The following is a 23,659-nucleotide window of genomic DNA, read 5'->3' as shown; positions in this document are numbered from 1 at the left end:
AATAATTAGTGGTAGGTATTTTTCGCAAAAAAAATTGAATCTAATTCGCGGGTGCCCATATCTTAAGTTTTAAGGGTTATGGCTTATTTCCGTTCACCATTGTCTATTATGCTGTGCAGTTAACGTGTAGTTACGTATTTTTCTATGAACGAAGCAAATTATACACGTGAGCCTATTTTGAAACCGCGCGCAGCGGAGAAAAATTAATTATGAAAAGAAAAAATTGTTTTCTTTACGTAAATCGATTAGGTTACTAATCGATTCTGAGTCGCTCCAAAAAATGTGGATACAGATTGAAAAATCACCCTGTATAGTGTGAAATATGTATATTTTTAGGATAGGTATTGCCGTCTTTAAAACTTGTCATCCAGAACAAGACACGTGAAATCCCCGGATTTCGGAGCCCACAGCCCGGACATGTCAACATTATTTTTTAAAATTAGTCGCGTCGCCCTACACCGGCCTATGGGCTGTGCTGTTTCCCACGAAGACATCCCGTTTGCCATTCAAAAAAACGGGATACTGCCATGTGAACACTAGTGTAGGTATTGCATTGCCCTTAGTCGCGACGCCCAGCACCTAAGACTTAAAATTTTCAAATTCGGACAGCAAATGAAACCCACGTAGGTACTTAGTTTTAGGATAAAGGAGTAGGGTAGCTGCCAAGTCACAATAACCCAAACTTCACGACTCTTAAACCAAACTCTTGTGTTGGGAACATGCGCTGACAATATCAAAAGAAAAGATAAAAGATTAACAAACTAGTTTAAAAGTATGAAAAATAAAAGAAATTGCAGAAAAGAAGGAAAAATTAATTCATTGTCTTGCACTTTCGATCTGCCATCGTGTAAAAAAAATGTAGGAAGCCCAGTTATAGTCACAATCCATGACAGGACGTCGGTGAATCAGTATTTAAATACCTACTTAACGGTCGAATTGAAAACCTATTTTTCATCCCTGATTGCCTAGAGTTTAGACAAATAATAAGCGAAGAATTTTATTTGCAGCATTTTTTTGCTACACACTGAATATGCAATTACATAATTCCAATAAAAGGCAGCTTTAACAGAAATTTCCGGTCGACAGTCTGTTTATGTTCATTATGTGACAGCAGACACAGTTATAGCCAAAAGGCTCCAAAAGGTCATCGTTCGGGTGTTTTGCTATTAACAGGACGTCAGCTTAGTTCGTCCTGTAAGATTCGTATATAATAATAACCTTTGAAGTTATAAGTTCTTTTATTACTATCCCGATTATGATTTACTTACAGACAGACCGGCCGACGATTGTATAATTGGACTGTTATTCAGCATGAAAGAAGTAAGCACATTTTTTCACCGATTTGATATCGGGCAGATTCCTCTACAAAGCAGATTATCGGCTTTATCGGCAATAAAAACAAGTAAAATATTATCACAGACGAAGACCCTAAATCTATTCTGTCTGATTAGTTTCATGATACCGTTTTTTAAATGTTATCGATTTATTTAGTTTGTTTCGTATCGTAAAAAATAAGAATCGCACAATGATATGCTTATACAATAATATTTATTACACAGACACAATAATAAATGAAATTATGTGGAGAATCCAGTCTTTAATTAATATCATACAAAAAAATCGAAGATTATTTAATGTTCTTAATTTCTACATTAATCATAAAAAGTTATACAAATAAAACAAACCTTAACATCTTTTGATAAGTTAGCTGCTTATTATGCGACAGTACGTACAGTTTTACATTGCCTTCGCGTTTCTGTCGGGATGTATAAACAATATGCATTTTAATGTCCATTATGAGACCGGATTATGTATTTTCTTTCTTGATTGAGAATTTTACTGAAGTAATTACATTTTTTAAAGTTTTTTTTAATAACATGCAATTTTGGTTTCTTCGCCTCATGCGAAAGTAATTAGATATTATTGGGAACCTTTCTCTAGATCGACAGATATATTTTTTTTAGATAAAAAGGCCTCATCGCCAAGCCAACAAGAAATTAACACGCATTCATAGGACCTTAACCATTGTGATTTGCGTTGACTTAATACTCGTATTAAAATGAGTTATCTCCGCCACATCGAATAACAAATGATCGAAAATCAAAATATCGAACACGTTTCATCGAACGATTAGAATATCGAACGTTCAAAATATCGAATTTACAAATGATCGAACGATTAAAGTATCGAATGATTTAAATATCGAAAGTCGATCTTATGCTGCATAGTATAATAGGTAGATGGAGGTAATAAGGGTTCCTTGTTGACTATGGTACCCTATAGTGGAAAAGGAAAATAAAAAATGTGTATATGAATTATGATTTATTTACATTAATCTTATGAAAATTAATTAAAACTTCTACATTGATTTTCGATATTTCGATCGTTCGATCATTTGGAAATTCGATATTTTAATCGTTCGATATTCTGATCGTTCGATGAAACATGATCGATATTTTGATTTTAGATCATTTGTCATTCGATATGGCGGAGGTAGCCCTATTAAAATACTGACGATCTAAAAGGATTGTGTCGTTGAATATTTTTTTCCTAATATAAATATATTTCAGTATGTAAGTGCATACTGATTTTCTAAATAAAATAATACGTTATTAATAGTTATAAATAAACTTTTTATTATGCTATATTTTAATACACATCTTATTACTTCTAAAACATTACAGGCTGCATAATAATAATCCGGTCTCGCAATGACTGCGATTCACATACAAATAGTTAAAACAACAACATAGTTGAATTTAATTAAAAACCTTGATAAAGAAACTAAACTTTCGGTTATTAAATATACATAAAAATTACATTTTAAAAATTCATAAAAATTCCAACCATAATGTCCTGATTTTGTTACCATCAGATCGATAGTCATGATTGTAGAGCAATAAAAGAAATAATTTGAGATTTATCTTTATGTAAATACTCGGTAGACCTATCGTGAAAATGTTTTGATATTTTCTTTCAGATTAATTGATAGTTTTGATCTAAATACATATAATATTCAAATTCAATTATTCTGTTTACTATACATGTTCAAACATGACATTTCATGATAATACTTCGTAATTAGAGCGCATTTTTAACCGACTTCATGGGTATCTATAGATAATCCCAGGCACCTAACATTATTTAGTTGAGGCAGCTAAAATAAATAAACATCGCCATAAAAATATGATGTGCGTTCAAGATAGGTTATGTTACCAGCTTGTGTCATTTAATGATGTGAAATTGTATACAAACATGGTTATCATCAAGTAGTAAATTAGTTATACAGGGTATTTCCTGTAAGGTGTTAAGCCGAAGCCAGGTGATAGGTAAGGACCATACCTATCGATTCTTCGGCTTGACACCTTACAGGAAACACCATGTATATTAAATCTACTCTACAATAAAGCAAAGTAGAATACTTGGACTTAGGCAAGGACAATTAAATGATAACCATAAAATATTGTCAGGAATTGAGTCCAGTATTATATTATATTAATTAATATTCTACAATATGATGTAAATGGTTGCTTTCATATGTTTGTGTAAAACTGTACTAGTATTACTTAATAATAAAATAATGATAAATCTTATGGGAAGGGTTTCAAGCTTTTCTGTGATAAATACATAAAATGTATGATTGATCATAATTTCTTCCTATAAAAACATTGTCATTTGCCTATGATGCAGTTAATTTTATATTATAGGTAATTTAAAACTATTATCCAGTCTTGAAAAAAAAAAGCCGCGAAATTAGTGATTTGATGTAGACGTCTCTGTAGACTGTCGTCCGGCACTAGAACGTAATTCACGTCGAGGACATGGAGCGGCTGCTTCGTCTGTGGACTTTCGACCTTTTTTTCTGGACCCCTTGCGATTATGGTCGCTATTACTATTATCACCACTGTTGTTACTTTCGTCTATCATATCTTTATTTTCCGAGTCCAGTTTGTTAGAAACACATTCACTAATTTGGCTATGTTCACTTACCAACTGAACATTTGGGTCTTCGACATAAGGGTCTGATAGTTTCACTTGTAGTTTTTCTTCTCTTTCTACATTTGAAGAAGCCGAATCAACAGATGTAGCTTTACTATTTTCAAAGTCACTCGCTTTCATACCAGTTTTAATTACAGTTGAAGGTGCAATTAAATCTTCGAGATCCATTTCACCTGTGTTGGGTGAAGGGTCTGGTGGTTTTTCTTTATTTGAATTATTTTCTGACGAATTGGATTCCTTGACTTTCTTCAATTCAGGTGACTGTAATGCTAGGTTTTCAGGTTCACAGCTCATTTCATCATGACTTCTTTTTAGCGCCAACGATACATTAGACGAGCCGTCCTCTGATGAAAGTGTTCTGGCAATGTACTCGGATGAACTTTTACTTAGTTTTTCGTAAGCATCTTTTTCGGCATCTTTAACTTTTTTTGCTTCAGCTGAACTTACAAGACTTGCACTTAGTGCTCCGGATGCCATTTGTTCTAATAACATTTTACTTATATCTATATCTTTTTTATCACCTTTCAGTAGTTTTTCTTGGACCGCCGCAAATTCAGGAGGTACTTGAGACCGCAATGTATCAAAAGGTAACTTTTTCTTATCAGTTTTTGACAAGTCAGTAGCAGTTGTCTCGTGACATTCTGTATCTCGTGATCTCTTGTCAGCCCTCAATATGGATTCATAATTTAATGACTGCTTAGAAAGTGATTCCAATAAGTAGGGGTCAGGTGGTAAAAGAATTTGAGGTAACTGACTTGACTGTTGCCGATCAGAAACTTTTTGTTGTCGAGAGGTCGATGAATTAGTTACTACTGTTGACGATCTTGGGGTAGTGGTCTTAGTACTATTGCGCCCGGAATTATGACTTGAACTATGTAGTGTTGAGGAACCAGAACTCGCTGCTAAACTATTACTTAGCAATCCTAATGCATCATAAGCGGACGACATACCTGAATGCATGCCGAATGGATTTAGACCACTCAAACCTAGTTGAGGATATAACATGTTAGGATTGGGAAACACAAACGGAAATTGTGAATTAGCAGATTTAGAACTTGAAGTGCTACCTGCGTCAGGTTTCCTTTGTTTTGTTTTATCCCCCGATGTACCAGCAGCTCCAAGAGCGTTCATGTCAAGTGAAGAAAAACCGGGTAGGCCTAAACCAGCTAAATTAGCAAATAAATTCCCACCAGCAATATTTCCTAATAAATTTGGCATGCTACCAAAAGAGTTCAATAGTGGATTATTTTTAGAGTCGAAGTTAGCTAAATTTGACAGTACTTTAGGATCGAAAGAACTTAACAGCTTTGGATCAAATCCTGTTAAATTTGATAAAGTTGCAGCTAATGTTTTCGGATCAAATGCAGATAAACTTGATAAACTTGCCAGTAGTGCTGGGTTCAATGAATTCATGTTTTGTGCTAAATGAGAATTTGCAGAAAGCACAGTTGAAGACGGTGAGTCAAGGGTAGGTGGACGTCCTTTCTTACGCTCACCCATTGAACTGGCAGGTGGCATAGGCGAGTGTCTTTGACTGCGTACATCCTGCGGCAACTTAACGTGTTCTTTAATACCTTCCGTCCACTTGGAATCAATGTCATACATCGGATTTTCGGCGATCCATTGTGCCAGATGTTTTAGCTGAGGCGCCTTATGTCCCACAATACGTTTTCCAGTCACTCGATGTACTACTGGAACATGTTCGTCTGGAGCTAACCGAGGTGTAAGTCCACGTCGACGAGACTCAACACTAGCTTGCTCAGCTAACCACTTGTTGACTTTAGCTTCGTGCGAATACGATTTCATAGTAACAGGAGAAGAAGATTTTTGAGATTTATTTTGTTCTAAAGATTGTTGCAAAAATGACGATAGCTCTTTAGAGGACGCTTGTGGCGAGGGAACATTAGTAACAGTTACCGAAAATGGTTTTTGAACTGCCGCTGCCGCAGACGACGTCGGCGGCGCAGCCGGAGTGACAGTCACATCAGGCAGGATAGGTGTGTTCCTGCTGCGACTCGTTTCGGACGTCACAGTTGAAGTGGGGCTTCGGGTCTTGGCCGCCGACAGTCCCAAAACAATTTCATCAAGTTTCTTCCTCTTCTTTTCCTTACCAACTATTTGCTCCGGAGCAGGCTGTAATCAAGACAACGAGTTCTTAGTGATGCGATCGGAACCCTCTTCGATCGTAATGTAACGAACGAAAGAACGTATGACCGATGATTTCATCCACTTTCAACATCGGATAATAGTTAGTAGTAGTTCTGACTGATAACCACCGAGTCTAGATTTACATACCAAATGTAAATCTAGACTCGGTGGTTATCAGTCAGAACTAAGACAGTAAAAGAGCAAATAATCAGGGTAATAATAAAACAGTACTCACAGCATTTTTTCTTTTCATGAGTCTGGATAGGGTGTCGTCCAGCCTGCTCCTGGGCGGCGGCGCGTGGGCGGGCTCGAGCGGCGCGCGGCGGCCCAGCGAGAAGTCGTGCGCCTCGCTGAGGTCGAGCGGCGCGGAGAGGTCGACGGGCGCGGCGTGCGCGGGCGCGGGCTCGGGCGGCGCGGGCGCGGGCGAGGGCGCGGGCCGCTGGTGCGCGGGCGGCGGCGCGGGCGTGGAGCGGCGCGAGCCCGAGTCGCTGGAGGCGTCGTCGCGCGCGTGCGCCGCGCCCGGCGACGACAGCAGCGCGTGCAGCTTGGCGCGGTCGGTCTCCACGTCGATCGCTATGTGCCTTTTCAGAGGGTGCTTGCGATCGTCCGCCTCCTGGTGCGCTCCCCGCGCGGCTTCGGACTTGCTCGTGACGGCCGCGGGCCATTCGCGGTTTTGTACGGCGTGAGCGATGTGATGCAGCCGGGTCTCGAGGGCCCTTTCCGAGAACCAGTGCTCGGTGGACAGCGAGCCTTCTATTCTTCCCAGTTTGGCTAACGTCTCCAGTTCGGAGAGAGCGTCCGTGTCGTCCTCGTTCTCGCGATCGCAAACGTTTGACGTCCGTTTGCTACGTCTCAGAGACATACGCGTCTCGCTAGTCGATTCTTCTGAATTATTTCTGTCTTCCTCATCAGATGACATCTTTTGACTGTCCATTTTTGAACTCTTGTGACTGGTGTACCATTTAGTTGCGCTATCAGCAAAAGGCAGCTTCGGGTCACAAAATATTTTATTGTATGTGTCACCCAAGCCGTGCCTAAAACAAATAATAATCACAATTTATTTATTTTATGTGAAATTATGTACCTATACAATGGGTATATAGCTAAATTACTTAGGCACTAAATCAAACAATCCATTCGACAAACAAAATATAATATATGTATAGTTGTTTTTTTTTTTGTAGATATACGTGGCTATTTCAAAAACACCAGTAACCTTGAAGGACTAGATAGCTGGCATCATAATACAACAACATCCAACATCAACAACATTTTTTAAAATCCTTTATTCATATTTTTTCCCAACAACAATGTACTTTTATAAAAAGGGAAACCTTTCATTGGCTATACTATCAGTCTAAATCTTATAACTAACATTTTCAATGTACCTATCGCTGTTGGTTTCTATAAAATAAATAAATAAATAAACGTATTTTCTTCATCAACAGTTTTAAAATAACTCAATACATTATTAGAAGTTGTTGTTTAAATTTTGTGGCTTATGATGTCAGCTCTAGTCCTGGGACGTTACTGGTGTATTACAAAATATAACCCTGTAAGTATAAATAAAGGAAAAATCAATAAAATAGTACTAACTTGCAAACTCCTAAAACCAATAATTTGTCGTGGCGTGCGGGTTGCCACCAAGGTGGTGTTTCAGGAGAACGTTCACATAACGCAAGACGTGTATCTAAAGCCGGATGCGGAGCCACTTCTTCACGCAATACGCGTAAAAGGTCAATTCTGTAATAAAATATATTTTGCTTTAAAAAAATGCCCAGTTGGTGTTTATACAAGACTTCTACAAAATTCTTTTAAATCATTATAGTCCGGTCAAATTAGGCGGTTATCACACTGCGCCACGCTCCGCCGCGGAGCGCGTGATTTCATATAAAAAATCCCGCGCGCAGACGCGTTGTCAGTGTGTTGTGCTGCGCGTGTTTCCTATACAAACTGAGTTATTGCATACAATGATTAAATCTGTTGTCCCGCGTACCGCGGCGGAGCGCGGCGCAGTGTGATAACCGCCTTAGACAATTAGGTTGCAATAATTTGCATACAGCTGAAAATTAGTACGGATGTTCGGACTACAATTATAAAATGTGAATTACTCGGACTACAATTATAAATTATAAAATGTAAATGTGAAAAGTCCCCATCGATCCGACATGTGCTAAAAAAATTCAATGTTAAAGTTGAAAAATACAGGATTTTGCGATTTTCGGCCAAACGGTAAGTTTTATCATAAAAATATGTAAGACAAGATTATAGACCATGCAATGGAGAAGTTTCGTAATGTTGAAAACATTATATTTCACTGAATGAGATCAAAATATACACCAAAACTAAACAGACATCATCATTGTCATCAAAGTTGACGTACGCAGCGATGCGACATTGGCACTCGCCTATAATGCATGTGAAGGGGGTGCGGGGCAATTGCGTACCTACGGAAAGAAAGAGAGCAAAATAAATCATTACAAAACACTTATAGTTAGGGAGGCGAATAGGGGAATTTTCGGCAATACTCGAGCGTGGCAGTTTAAGATATGAGAGATACCTTAGACCTAATAGAACAACCTTGTAAAGTATTTAGCTCTATATGTAGTGACGCGCGCCTAGGATAGACGATCAGATTAGTAAAAAAAATGGATAGTCTGAAATACTCGAGCGCGTCAGATTAAGATATTGGGGGTTCATTTTAGTGTTTAAAGACTAAATTTAACTAATCTGACGATAAGTCCTTGACTCCGTCGAGTTATAGGGTCGCGAACTTGTAAAAAAAAACGTTAATCCGGCATTCTCGAGCGCGATTTTTTTTATATTTATTTTGAAGAATATAATCTAAAACTTACTAAAAATACAAAATCTGCCGGTTTCCGCATGACCGGAAGTGTGGAGAAGCCATTTCGTCTTCCTAAGAACGCGTTACGGCATATAAGTCGCGAACGATACATTTTACAAAAAAAAAAAAGTTTAAATAAACAAAAAAGGTAATTTTATTTTACACAAAAAAGGTCTCTTTACATTTTTGTCCAAAGAAAGGAAAAAAAAAAGAAACCATAAAACCTTTTTCGGTCAGTTTAAGAGAACCCACCAACATTTTTGTCAGATTAAAAAAATATGCTTTCAGGATACCGAGATAAACCTCCCCTATGAAAATCTGACGCGCTCGAGTAATTGTTTCAGTTGTGAGTATTGTTTCAATTTAGAAGTTGTAGACTCACTGTAAAATGTTTAACTATAATAAATCATTACAAAACACTTTTTTATTTCAATTAAAATGTTGTAGGCAACATTAGTTGTTGAACAATGTTGTAGACAAAAAGTCAGTCACAAAATCTAAGAAAAAACTAAAAAAGTTCTAAACTAATATTGAAATCAAATTGACAATTGACAGTTTATGACTTATTTTTGACTGTTTTTGACCAATTTGACCGTAAATGACGGTCAGTTAAATTCAGCCGCTTTAGTAATTTTCAAGTCTAGTGCCGTGACGTCACTGATCAAATGGCGCGAAATATTTGTTATGCGCAACTTTGGGGCCCTGTAACTTCTTTATTTGTAGAGATATTTTCATGATTCTTTCACAATTATTATTGGTTTTACTTATATTTTCAAGTTTTATTAATAGGAAAAAATTTGAAACTTCTCCATTGTCTATACACTTTCTCCTAAGAGTCAGCGTTTCTGAGATTCGCTGTTTTTGAAAATGGATAGCTGTAATGTAAAACGGCGGATTATACTCCTACTGCGACATATACAAAACAAAGTCGGATTTCTTCGAACACTTATAACTCGAGAACAGCTGAACCGATGTTCATGGTTTTTGATTTGCTGTATTTATCTCAGTCCCGAAAAGCAAAATAACTATTAAAATATTGGAAAATTGACGAAAAAAAAAATTAATAAAAGAAAAACATTTTCCCATACAAAATGTTCATGGGTTTAATTTTTGTTTAATACTCTACCCGTGCGAAGCCGGGGCGGGCCGCTATTTAGTAATAAAAGTGTCAACTAGATAGATTTAACGGAACCTACCTTTCAAGAGTTGCTATTGCTCTTTCTTCCCCTATAGGTTCCGCTTTTAAGTCTGCTCTTGTAGGCAGTTCTGCTTCGCCCACAGAAAGTCCACATTGTCTTTTACACATGGCCATAAATGCTTTTAGGTAGTCAGTAAGTGCATCATCACTCTTTGAATCAAGTCTCGCCAAGGATCTAAATCGGCTCCATCGAAGACTCTTGGTAGAAGGATCAAATTCAACACCATAAGAAGCGACGGTACGTCGAAAAGCTTCTTCATCTGCACGTGTCCACCGCCATTGTGCCATTTCGTCCCTTGCAAGTTGATCCATTCGCTCGCGGCGCTCCATCTAAAAACGTAAATGTTTTGTTTGACTCAATAAGTATATTTTGTGTAAGAATATTGCTCCGTTTGCTCTACAGCTACACCAATTCTTCACCCTTCAAGCGTTATAACACTTTCTAATACAAATCATATCAAGTGAAGTGATACAAATTAAAGCACCTTTCAGACTTTCTGTATTTATTCTGTTCATTCAATTGGGAATTTATTCTGAAATCGAATGAATATAAATATATATAAAATATAATTGCCAAAGCGTGGTGACGTTTGAACTGTACTGACCTCCCACCTTGCTTTTCTAATAACACATACTTCTGAATTACAATCTAGATCTAAGCAAAATAATTTTGTTAAAATATTATTTTTTTTTATAAAAAAAAAGCAAACGGTTTAAAGTGGCGTGGCGTCGGCCGACCTTCCTGAAGGTTCGCGCCGCCCAAGCGAATTTCACGATTACGTCACCCGACCTATCGGTATATCCTCAGGAGGTCGAACGATGACTCACCTTAGCTCTTTGTTGCATTTTTAGCTCTTCTCGTTTATAATTTCGTTGGTAGGCAGTGATGAGGCGTCGCAACCGTGTATTCAAGTCCTGCATTGAGGGCCATAAATGGCCTCCAGAGCTTCCCTGGGTGCTATCGTCATCAGGCCTTGGCGAAGCAGCAGGGGAAGTAGCCCCGGCACCGCTAGATACATCATCTGTACAATCTTCATCCCCAACAACACTTCCTCTTACTTTCCTTTCTTCGCTTCTGAAATGGGAATATTGAGATTAAAAATAAGTATTTTAACATTAAAATATGCAGTGTTTTTGTGATAAAACCTATGTTGTATAAATGCTATGAACCATTAGCAAAATAATAACCTAAGCTTTTACAAATTCGACAAACCTAAAGATTGCTTGGATTGGAATCAGGGTTCGAAAATATCGTTATGATATACAGTGTGTCCGGGCTTGTAGTGATCAAACTTTAAGGGCGAAATCTAGGGACAATTTTATCGATAAAAATACTTCAAATTTGGGGCTTGACCCATTTATCAAAAAATTACAAGGATTTAAGTTTTTAATTTTTAGTTTTCACCTCTTCCTTCAAAAACAAGTGAAAGCGTGGGTAGCTTAACATTAATAAGCAAATATTTTATATCATGCGATAGCCAATAAAATTATCTTTTAGTAGAAGTAGAAAACAGACACAAGTTTCATACATTTTATGGGAGTAAGAATGGATTTAATTAGAAAAATACATGACTTTTTTCACTTCTTTTTCAGTTATTTTCCAACACAAGAAAAACCAGGTCGTTAAGGTATGTTTTATTTGCATTGTATTATTAGTGTTTGAGCTATTCTACAAAACGAATGTAAATTTATTAGTCTACGTCTATTAGTTTCGACGTAATTGTTGAACAAAGATACCCCTTCCCAGCGGTTTCCATAGTAATCGGAATAGGTTGTGTGATTCTTTCAGGCAGTGCATTTTCGCATGTCGCGTGCGCTATGGAAATCGCTGGGAAGTGGTATCTTTGTTCAACAATTACGTCGAAACTAATAGACGTAGACTAATAAATTTACATTCGTTTTGTAGAATAGCTCAAACACTAATAATACAATGCAAATAAAACATACCTTAACGACCTGGTTTTTCTTGTGTTGGAAAATAACTGAAAAAGAAGTGAAAAAAGTCATGTATTTTTCTAATTAAATCCATTCTTACTCCCATAAAATGTATGAAACTTGTATCTGCTTTCTTCTTCTACTAATAGATAATTTTATTGGCTATCGCATGATATAAAATATTTGCCTATTAATGTTAAACTACCCACGCTTTCACTTGTTTTTTAAAGAAGAGGTGTAAACTAAAAATTAAAAACTTAAATCGATGTAATTTTTCGAGAAATGGGTCAGGCCCCAAATTTGAAGTATTTTCATCGATAAAATTGTCCATAGATTACGCCCTTAAAGTTTGATCACTACATGCCCGGACACACTGTATATCCGATATATATCATAAATATCGGATATTTATGATAAATATCGAACCCAGGGTTCGAAAATATCCTTATGATATACAGGGAGTCCCGTAATTCAACGTCAACCGGAACTGGGTGTTGAGGCAAGTTATTCTGGTTATCAGAAATATATATAAAAAAAAATCTATGTGGCATTTTGTCAAAATAATAGGCATTTAAAAAAAATCAAAAAAATCTACTCCCGGTGACGGTCTTTTTTTTTTGTTATGTAACCCTGAATAATGCTTCTCTAAATTGTTATCAAAATTACAAAAACAGCTGCTCCAGCTTGGATTAAAAAAATACATTATTCCCAAAAAAAATTTCTGATAACTAGCATAACTTGACTCAACACCCAGTTCCGGCTTGACGTTGAATTACGAGACATCCTGTATATCAGATATTTTCGAACCCTAATTGGAATGTACATTTTATGATACATTTATTACGTTCGTAACTATAGTAAACATGGCCAAAAACTAATGAAAATACTGACGAATTGGCCAGAGCGAGATCGGGGGGAACACAATATGGTCACCTTTGTGGCATTTCCAAAAGTATCGCTCAAATGACCCTGGAGAACATCTATTTAAACAAATCCCATAAGACATGGTCAGACATGCCAAGACTAACTCATTCCATAGCTCTTAGAAAAGCCTATAACTGAAAATTCTCTAATCAGATCATTAGGACTGAGTAGGATCAAAATGCGCATCCTAATTGAGTGCTCGCTCACTCAACACTGGAGCTTAAATAAGTCCTTGTCCACTATGGGACTGTCCGAAACAAGAACGTGAGGCGAACTGTAAGGAAAACAGTGGCGATCTCAGAATAGATCGATACCGGTCGCATTAATACTAGGATTTTATAGAACCAGAATAGCCGCTCAACACAAATAATAATAATATAATCATTGTTTACCTTACGGATTGTAAAGTACTCAAGTATTGATTATAGTGGTTTGGTCGGTAGCTAATAATTGATGTACTTACTTTATATCTGTACACTCTGCGTCATCTGGCGGGCCCAATTTATCAACAAAACACAGTTGAGGATCAGAACGCATGGCTAAGTAGTTTTCATAACCGTGTATGTATGTCCCGACCAATAAAGAAACATCACACTCGGTATCCCACCATAGCCGAGGAGGAGTACTGTCTACTCCACGGGGCACACGCATTCCTAAAGAGCTAAAAAAGATATACAACATTTAAAAAATACATATTTTATATACAATCAATAACTATTTTAACTACCCACTTCAGTATTATTTATTTTACTAACCTGGCATGTAATCCATTTTCTATTTGAGTGGCAAAGTCGCCAATCACTTCATGTTTTATGTAATACATCATTCGAACCCTAAGCAAGACTCTGAAAAACAAATACGTATTATACAAAGATCATAAAATAATTATAATATAATAACTTGTTTTTCTGCAAAATGTATGAGCCCACACCAGTCCAGTCATTTGGTAATTCTCGGTAAGCTTTCCAGGTAACCACGTTAATTTGTACCAAATGACTGGACTACACGGTGTAACTATGAATGTTGAAGTCTTTGAAAATATACAGAAACAAAAAAAAAACAGAATATACACATTATGGGATTAATATACTACTAGTCCCCAGAAAACTGACTCAGATAAATAAAGCTATATTTGTTACTACTAGGATTTTTCAGACTTTACATAGTATTATGTATGATTCAGTTATTGAATTAAATTTTTTTTTTAAAACTTACTTATTGGCATGTCTAAATAAATGCTTTTTATAGCTGCTTTCTAGGTAAACTTCGCAGTCATATTTGTCAATAGAACTCCAATGATTAGGATCTTCCCATTTTTGGGTATCATTAGGTTTTGGTAAGTCTTTTGGTTTATTTTTCTTTTTAGCATTTCTTCCTCGGGGAACTGGGTTGTGTAAACCACTATGATTCCTAGAAATTGTCACTTCTCCATTTTCACAAGGCTCTATCAAATCCCAAATAAAATTCCTAATCTTTTCGTCCCCTTTGTAATGCCTTAAGCAATACAAAACCTGAAATCAATAAATAAGAATATTTTAATGTTCTAAGTACTAAAATATTATTGGTCTATGATTTTGTTAAGTTCAGAATAATGTTAACATTTAACTCAGTGAAAGCCCATAACTTTCTCGGTATTAGCATGGCAAATCATCATTGCTATTTCTAAAACGATTCGAGTAGATGTTCCGTTTCTTTATTTCTTGTCGACTTAATGCATTGACTGCATTAGTCATATGTTCCATAGGACCATTTAAGCATAAAATAGGAACCATTACATTATGTTTTTTTTTATAATTTCCATTTATAGCACTTGCTGCGTCATGAAAACATCAATGGCCCAAGTTAACATGCTTGCTCCTGATGATAATATCAACTGAAGGGTGCGCTGTATCATAAAGCAAGTGTATTCATTACAATTTCTACAAACTTGTAAGCTATTTCCACAATCTTTGTGTTATTATGAGTGACAAGGAGATTACGTAGTTAATATTTGAAATGTCAATCAAGGTTGTAGGTGTATTTTGATCATGGAACTTACTATAATTCGGGCACAATCTTCTATAACTGGCAAGGTCCATCCTTTTCGAAATTGATTTTTGTCTATTATTTCTTCCCATCGAGCCCAGCTAAAACAAATAACATTTTAATTTGCATGCAAGTAATAAAGTTCACAGTGTTCGAGAACGGATAAAAAAGTTCTTGGAACGAGGTCTATGGAGGGGGAAAGGGTACCCTTTTTCAACCGGCACTAGTTGTCACACTCAAATAGCATAAATGGTTATAAAAGCAATGCGGCCCCTTGCATTAGTTTTACTTTGTTATAAATAATAAAGTCACGCGGTTAAAAACCGCGGCGGTTTAGCCGTAGTGCGGACTCGGCCTAAGCAATGAAAACCTCCTAACTATCCAAGTGTGCTGTTTTTAAATGACGATGCACCCGTGCGCAAATTGCAAGCTGCGGTGGCTGCTGTGCAAAGGGTGAGCTTTGAAACCGGGAAAATTTTCCCTGTAGTCTAGATTTAGCCTTCAGCTATTATTATTTGTTTTTTAAAATGAAAAACAAACTTCGAGGGAATAAATTTCAAAAAGTGTGCAATTTTGGCCAATTTTGACGACAATCATGAACGAATCGTTTTATTTCGAAGGTATAAATTAGTTAGTTGATAAATATAACAAATGTATTAGACTAACTCGTTAATCCTTCATTCCAATAACTTTTTGATCCACCCTCGTACTTATCCCCAGTACAGATGTCACTGAAAATACAGGGTGTCCCAAAAAGTAGTGTCAAGTCGAAGCCCAGAGGTAGAGCATCAATCACTAGGGCTACCCAATCACCGTGACTTTTGATAGTTTTCGAGTTATGTTTTTTTACAACATACAGGATTTTAGTTTACATTCGTGTTACGGATGTAAATACTTCTGAATCAGTTAGGCCTAGTATTCATCTAATAATAATAAAAAAATCAGGCATGTAACTAGACTATTCGCGCCACAGTGACCAAAAAAGTGCCTAAGCTTAGAAATTTAAAACAATCATAACTCGAAAACTATCAAAAAGCGCAGAAAATACATGGGGGTAATTTGGATAGCCCCTAGTGATGCTCTACCTCTGGGCTTCGGCTTGACACTACTTTTTGGGACAGCCTGTATAAACATCCTAGACTACATCTCACTTAACATCAGTGGGTCTAGACACGGGCCTAGACAAAGTGCACATTATAATCGCAAACCAGTCGAAAAATGGTCGAAAGGCCTTTTTTGTATGAAGTTATGACAGATTCGATTTTCGATTCGATCAAAAAGAGCAACTTGTATGCCCCCTAGGGGAAGGTTCGATTGCGGTCAAATACCTGCCTTGTTCTGCATAAAAAAATAATATAAAATATTTGTAGCCAACATCTTAGACTGTTAAAATATAGGCATCTGAATTTCTTATTTCCAATAATGTATAATTAAAAAGGAATAAATAAATAGTAACTTACCCGAATGTTAATAAACCTCTTTCTATTTTAAAACATTCAGATCTCGTCCACGACCCATAAACTACTTCCTCGTCTACAGGTATACCTTCATGTCGTGGTATGTAATCATCACTTGCATATCGTCGTCCTTTTCGTCCAAATTTGTCTTTCTTCCTTTTGCTGCGCAAACTTATACCTAAAAACACGTGACTAAATGAGAACTTATTACAACTCACTCGTGCGTGACATAGACAAACTGACGTACGGACGAACACGATGTGATTAGTTATCTAGCTAAAGGTTCCTTTTGTAAACCGAAGAGTAAACTTTGTCGAGCTTTAGGTAACACCGAATGTGCTTTCAGAAGAACTAACATTTTGTGAAAAGGGCCAAAATGATGAAAAAAATGTTTTGCTTGTTTAGCAGTAGTTTAACTATACTGTCTAGTTAGTTATGCAATTAAACTTTGTTTGCATGGAGAAAAACTTAATCGCTCACATTAATTCTCGGACGAACCACCTCTTTAGGTTATTAAGGTACTGTTTCCGCCAAGGCGGAGCAGTGTTTTGAAAAACTGAGGTGGAATTGTGTAAAGCAATCGTAATCATTTGACAGTTCATAACGTACGATGTCAGTTAAACAAAGCGTTTGACAGAATAATCGTACGTTATGAACTGTCAAATGATAACGATTGCTTTACACAATTCCACCTCTGATCAGATTTCCACTTCTCTCCGATCCGCACGGCTCCGCTTCGCGCCGCTGTCAAATTCTATAGAAAAGTTACCCGACACTTCTCCGCCTTGGTGAAAACCGGGCCTATGCTCGGATACACAATTTTGAATAGTTTAAGCCATACTCTTTTTTCAAAAGGCGCGATTTTTGAACTCAAAATTATAGTTAGTTTTAGTTTCTCTGGAGGCACATTCAGCGATACTGCCAAAATACTTTCGAAAATGTCTAGGCGTCGACTACAGTTATAAGTTCCTCCTGAAGTACATCCAGGCTTACGAGGTTGGATGACCTTACAAGCGAAAACTTTAGGATCTATCTATATGAATTCAATTTACAATTAATATGATTCAACAATTTTAATTTTTCGGATGCTACATTTTTAAACAACTTACCTTCTTCATCCTCTTCAGAATCGGGCGTTACTTCCATATCTGACATTTCCATAGGACCATCGTCATGTCCATACCTTTTAATGACGGTTCGTTTTCGAGGTTCTGTAACTATCAAATCTTCATCTTCTTTTTTTTCTGTCGTGTCAATCTCAGCTTTTTTAGCCCATTTGTTCCAAAAATCTGGGTCCCTGATATCAATATCCGAACGCTGGTCAGTGGCTGCAAAACTTGCCTTGGAAAATGTAGATCCTTTTTCAGACTCCATCTGAATAACTTGGGTGCGGCGAGCTAATATCATTTCTATATCTTCCTCACAAAATTTATCGCCAGCATTATCTTCATCCATAACTGCACCATACGCCCCTTTTTTTAATAAGTCCTCAATCTCTTTTTTAGATAATTGTTTTAATCCTGTCTCTTTTCCCTGAGACGTGTTCATACTTTGCAATATAGCTTTATCCAATCCTAACTTTAAAGATGCTTTATCAAACATTTCTCTTTCATATGTATTCCGACAAATTAACCTATAGATTTTTACCATTTTTTGCTGTCCAATCCGATGGCAACGTGCTTGAGCTTGTAAATCATTTTGTGGATTCCAATCACTGTCATAAATTATGACAGTATCTGCGGCTGTTAAATTTATACCCAAACCGCCAGCTTTCGTGCAAAGCAAAAAGACAAATCTATCAGAGTCTGGTTTAGAAAATCTATCTATTGCCTCTTGCCTTAAATTGCCTCTAATCCGCCCATCAATTCTCTCATAGGGATACTTTCTAAATACTAGATAGTCTTCCAAAATATCCAAGCATCGAACCATCTGACTAAATATTAAAACTCGATGTCCACCAGCTTTTAACTTTGGCAATAATTTGTCAACTAATACCATTTTTCCAGATGACTGAATTAATGCTTTATAATAAGCTTCTTTATCTTCTCCATTAGCTTGTTTATAATCAAACTGAATTTGGTCTTCTGCTCCATTCAATAAATATGGGTGAATACAACACTTTCTTAATTCCATCATGGTGTTCATTAAATTTGGAATATTTGCCGCTGCTGCGATGCCTTTTTGCAAAAAACTAAAGTTCCTTTCTAATATGGCTCTATAATATTTTTTTTGTATATTGGTCAATTCGACTTCGATTATAGTTTCTTCTTTTGGTGCCAGAGTTTTTTCGACGTCTTCTTTAAGCCTTCGTAACATCATAGGTTTTAACAAGGCTTGTAATTTTACCACTTCAGATTCCGTTTTAAGTTGTCCGAATTCATTTAAAAATGCATCACTACTGGCAAACTGCGATGGTTCCAAAAAGTTTAACAAAGAGAATAATTCATTTACATTGTTTTGTAAAGGAGTTCCAGATAACAGAACTCTATGTTCCAGATGAAGTTGTCTTAAGCCTTCCAATAACTTACAGTTGCGATTTTTTAATCTATGAGCCTCATCTATAACACATACACGCCAGTTAAATGATTTTAGCTCTTGAAAATCTGTGACAATTATTTCGAACGTTGTTATTAAAACATTGAACTTCGTAATTTCTTTAAGAGTTTCACCATCTTCGTTTTTATAATAAAACTCATATTCTTGAATCATGCTTTTACTTTGCTGTGAACCGTGATATACTACTACGTTCATTTCGGTCCAAGCTTCAAATTCTCTTTGCCAATTAGGAATAGTTGATAAGGGTGCAATAATAAGGAATGGACCTCTAATACCATATTCCCAGACAGAATTCACAAATGTCAAGCTTTGAATAGTTTTTCCAAGTCCCATTTCATCCGCTAAAATGCAGTTACGGTTATTGTGCCAAGAAAATAATAACCAATTCAATCCTTCTAGTTGATAAGGTCTTAATGTGTTACCTCCTTTGTAAAGAGGAGACTCTTTAAGCTGCACCCAGTGATCGGCTGAGGGTCGCTTTTTGTATTTCCATTTTTCTCTTGGAGGTATTTCGTTAAAAATCTTAAATTGTTTAATTTTGTCGACATCAATATTTTCTTCTAACTCCCATGTACTATCTTCATATTGCATACTTTTCCATTTCACCAAATAATGTTTGACTAATGTATTATTAGCAGGATCTTGATTTTCGGACATATCTAGTATTCTTTCTACTTCTATATAATCTGGATTAAAAGGTTCATCATCCAACAGTTCGAATATATTCATTTGTTGAGCTTGTTTCTGTTTGAATCGTTTGATTTTAGAAAAAATACGTTTGTCGCCTTTATACAGTTCTTCTTCTGTTTTCCAGTCACAATGAAGATAAGAAAAATTCCTGTATTTGACAAAATACTCCTCAACATCAACCACAACCGATTTTAAATTTTTTGTTTCACTTTCTTTACTCTGTGTATCCAATGGCTTGAGTATTTCTTGCGATTCTTCATTTGCAGCAATAACAGGGGAGGCATCTTTCTCTGAAACTTCCATCACATTACTCTCAGGGTTTTGTTTTATAATTTCATTTTCCGACTTATCCTCATCTGTACATTCCACTTCAGTTGTAGTTTCTTCTTTTTCGGATTTTAATATTTCTGATGGTGCTTCAGGTTTTATTTCTCTTTTTCCCATCCGCGATGCCAATACATATTGCACTATCATGGCATCTTCTTCTGTCGGATTCACATAAATATAGTGTTTAGGAGCACCTTCTGGCCGAATTATATCTTTGGTTTCAATATTGAGATCTTCGGCTTTAATATCTTTTTCGATCTTAGGTGCAGCCACATTAAATTCATCATCTGACAATCGCAACATAACGTCATCTGTGTATTTTTTACGCTGCGTGTTTCTGGCAGATCTACGTTTCAAACTGTCATCGCCTTCAGGGGGAGGTGAAGGCGGAGGTGTGGACATCATATCATCAGGTTCACCATCAGAGTCTGGTACAATACCACCACGTTTTTTCCTTCGTCCTCCAGGCGTTTTTTTTAATGCTACTTTTTTAGCACTACCTCCACCGGAATTTCTTTTTTTTGAAGAACGTTTCTTTTGACATAGAGAATCTGTATCATCCTCCTTATCATCTTGATCTCTCTTCGCCTCTGCTTCTTCAAGTAAATCTTTTATAGCTATTTTCGACACTGGAATGTCATCAAAATCAGTCACGTTTGTGTCATCAAGCGACGGCAATTCTGCGGTAGTTGTAGTATTGTTCATTAAGTCCGTATTTGCAACAGACTTATTTACAATTGTATCAACTGGACGACCATCACTGTTGCTTTTCTCTAAAGATTCATAACTTGTAGTAGTATCCGCCTGAAACTCAGGACCATCTTTTTTTGCATTCCGTTTTCTTTTGGGAGCATTCGGATCTTTAGGTTCACGTTTTTTTCGTTCTTTAATTGGCTTTTCCCCAAGCTGCTTAATTATTTTCGGTTCTTTCGGCGTTCGGGGTTTTCTTTCCTTACTTTTACGAGGTCCTCTTTTTTTTGTACCTTTGGTTCCAGAAAGTTCATCAACTGATAATGCGCTACTATCTAGCGTTGTCATATCATCATGTAATTCAGAATCAATTTCTGAAGTGCTTTGTAACCCTGTCCCTGCAGTTACACAATCTTCCGACACAGGGAGCTGATCGAGAGATGCAGAAATATTCACCTTCTCTTTCCTCACTCTTGGTTTTCTAGGTTTAGCAGGTCCTTTACCTCTACCTCGACCAGTTGTACTCGTAACTTGTGGACTTTCTACCATTTTAGAGCCATACAGTGTATTTTGTAATAAACAATTAGGACCACCATTGCATTTGTCATTAGTTTCATGTTGTTGTAGAAGGGCAAGTCTTTCCTGTAAACACCTGACCTTTTCTTGATTTTCATTAGACGGCGGAAGACAATATATTTCTTGTATTTGTTGCTGCAATGAAATTCTCTCTTGATGGTGTGAAGTAGGATACATGTTAGTCATATTCGGGTGGGGTGCAGTGTTTGCTCCCATCATAATCATATTTGAATTGATGTTATGTGGCAGATTCGGTATAAGATTAGACGAAGCGTTTTGAATATTTGAAGTCATTGCAGTATGCATACTTGGTACATTCATGGGCGGGGGGATACCCACTTGTACATTTGGAACACTATTAGTCGGTACATTAGATGCAATAGGGATATTACCAGGAACATTAGTCATAGCCGTGGGAGGCATATTTGGAAGTTGGTTTGGAATATTCGGAGGCAAACAAGTTAAGTTACTTTGTGTATTATGTACCGGTAATGGTACTGAATTGGCATGTTGCATAGAATGATTAGTTTGCCCGCCAGGAACTGTTGTAGTAGCAGCTACACTTGATTGAAATGTAGCCGGAACATTAATATTTGTATTGTTCTGTAAATTTGATGACACACTCACTGTCGGATTGTTTGAAATAACTTGAGCAGTAGGTAAATTGCTTGAAATGTTTTGATATGGTTGACTTCTGCCGATGTTCAAATTAGACATATTGTCATATTGATTTACTGCACTCAAAGCTGTTGGATTAACAGGCACATGTAAATTTTGCGAAGCATTTTGTGACATTTGCTCACTTACAGTGGACGAAGAAAGGTTTGTCATAGGCAAACTTTGGATTACTTTATCAGCACTGACCGGAATCGATTTGACTTCTAGTTTCGGGTCGTTAATATATGTATTACCGACGCTCTTGTCACTTTTTTCTTCTTTTGATACTAAATTTTCGCTGGTAGTCTCAGTCACTTGAATCTTATCTTGTGTTTTATCGGTTACATCTGAACTTTCAGAAGATACCACAGGAGAATTTGAATTATTTGATATACCCGATGAACTGTTTGTTGTGATGTCCTTAGGAACATTTATGCTCGCTGGCGTAGCGAATGTGTGCGGACTTTCTGATGATTTTTCAGGTTCTTCACATTTTTCTGTAACTTTAGAATCTAAATTTGTTACAGTCTTGACTGCTTCAGATTTTAACGCTGAAGTTTCTACAGCTTTTACTTCCACATTATCCATTTGAGGAGGGTTCGGAAGTGGAGCCGGCAATTTGTTTTGGTTCCATTGAGAAGGAGAAGCATTTAAATGTCCGACTACGGGTGAAGCTGGATTACGTTGATATGGATACTCAGCACCACTCGGTAAAACCATTTGTTCCAACGCTTGAAGCGTATTTTGTGACGTAAAAGAACCTGATGACGGTGCAGGTCCCGTAGTAACTGGCGACTGGACTAGATTACGTGACGCATGCGGTGAAGCAGTGGGTCCTTTCACAGGTGACATTACTGGTCTCGGAGATAGTTGTGGCTGTTGTTGTTGTCGTGGCGATATTTGAGCTCTAGGTGACATTTGAGGAGATAATTGTGGAAATGGTGGACGATATTGCGGACTTCCTTCAATACCTGCGTTTTTAACAGGATTATACTGATTTGAAACATTTACATCCAAAGGATGTTGAGCTTGATGCGGTTGATAGTTCATAGGTACTGAATGATGGGGTGACGCATACGGCATCTGAGTCGGCACAGGGTGTGATGGGGCAACTGATGAAGGAGGTCCTTGATTTTGACGGGACACATGATGAAGTGGCGGTGCCCCTGGATGATGAAGGTGGACATTTGGATGACTTTGGATTCCAGGGGCAAGGCCGCTAGCATGGGTCGACATATTTTGATGAGGTTGGTGTTGAGGTATGCCAGGATGACTTGGCTGTGCATGTGTTAATCCATATTGATGAGGATTAACTTCCATTTGCTGATGGTAAGTTGGATGTTGACCAATCCTAGATGCGGCCGGAGGATGCATTTGTGTGTAATTGGGATAATTCTGAAATAAATATAGAACATATTATTAGGCTAACAATACATGAAATGAAAGCCAGTAATTAAATTGGCTAATTTGGCTATTGGTGACACAGCCACTTTTAGGCCAGTAGAATTAGATTTTAAATCGGAAATAATTCCTACTAAAGATTTTATTGTATTAACGCCTTCATTTGTTGCCCATTACGAGACAGTTTATTTAGGAAGTTTTATAGGACACACACGTCTTTGTTATAATTGC

General features: G+C 37.0%; 1 protein-coding gene across 2 annotated transcripts in view; it reads right to left on the bottom strand.

Moving 5' to 3' along the window:
- Nucleotides 1-1,640: 1,640 nt before the first annotated feature.
- Nucleotides 1,641-23,659, bottom strand: part of LOC114364696 (chromodomain helicase DNA binding protein kismet) — a 35,910-nt gene continuing 13,891 nt past the window's right edge. The window contains exons 5-15 of one of the 2 annotated variants that reach the window (XM_028320938.1): nucleotides 17,641-23,422; nucleotides 16,535-16,709; nucleotides 15,088-15,175; nucleotides 14,265-14,560; nucleotides 13,805-13,894; nucleotides 13,513-13,710; nucleotides 11,019-11,265; nucleotides 10,189-10,520; nucleotides 7,744-7,890; nucleotides 6,383-7,181; nucleotides 1,641-6,132 (exon numbers count right to left, since the gene is read on the bottom strand). In XM_028320938.1, coding sequence (XP_028176739.1) covers nucleotides 3,754-6,132; nucleotides 6,383-7,181; nucleotides 7,744-7,890; nucleotides 10,189-10,520; nucleotides 11,019-11,265; nucleotides 13,513-13,710; nucleotides 13,805-13,894; nucleotides 14,265-14,560; nucleotides 15,088-15,175; nucleotides 16,535-16,709; nucleotides 17,641-23,422 — 10,533 coding nt within the window. In that variant the 3' untranslated portion in view covers nucleotides 1,641-3,753. The remainder of the gene's footprint in view (nucleotides 6,133-6,382; nucleotides 7,182-7,743; nucleotides 7,891-10,188; nucleotides 10,521-11,018; nucleotides 11,266-13,512; nucleotides 13,711-13,804; nucleotides 13,895-14,264; nucleotides 14,561-15,087; nucleotides 15,176-16,534; nucleotides 16,710-17,640; nucleotides 23,423-23,659) is intronic. The other variant, XM_028320937.1, reaches the window with a different exon arrangement.

The sequence above is a fragment of the Ostrinia furnacalis genome, unplaced genomic scaffold (assembly GCF_004193835.3).
Source record: "Ostrinia furnacalis isolate ACB-3 unplaced genomic scaffold, ASM419383v2 OfSCF7464, whole genome shotgun sequence".
Lineage (NCBI taxonomy): Eukaryota > Metazoa > Arthropoda > Insecta > Lepidoptera > Crambidae > Ostrinia > Ostrinia furnacalis.
The sequence above is the reverse complement of the archived record's forward strand: the minus strand, read 5'-3'. Positions and strand labels throughout refer to the sequence as shown.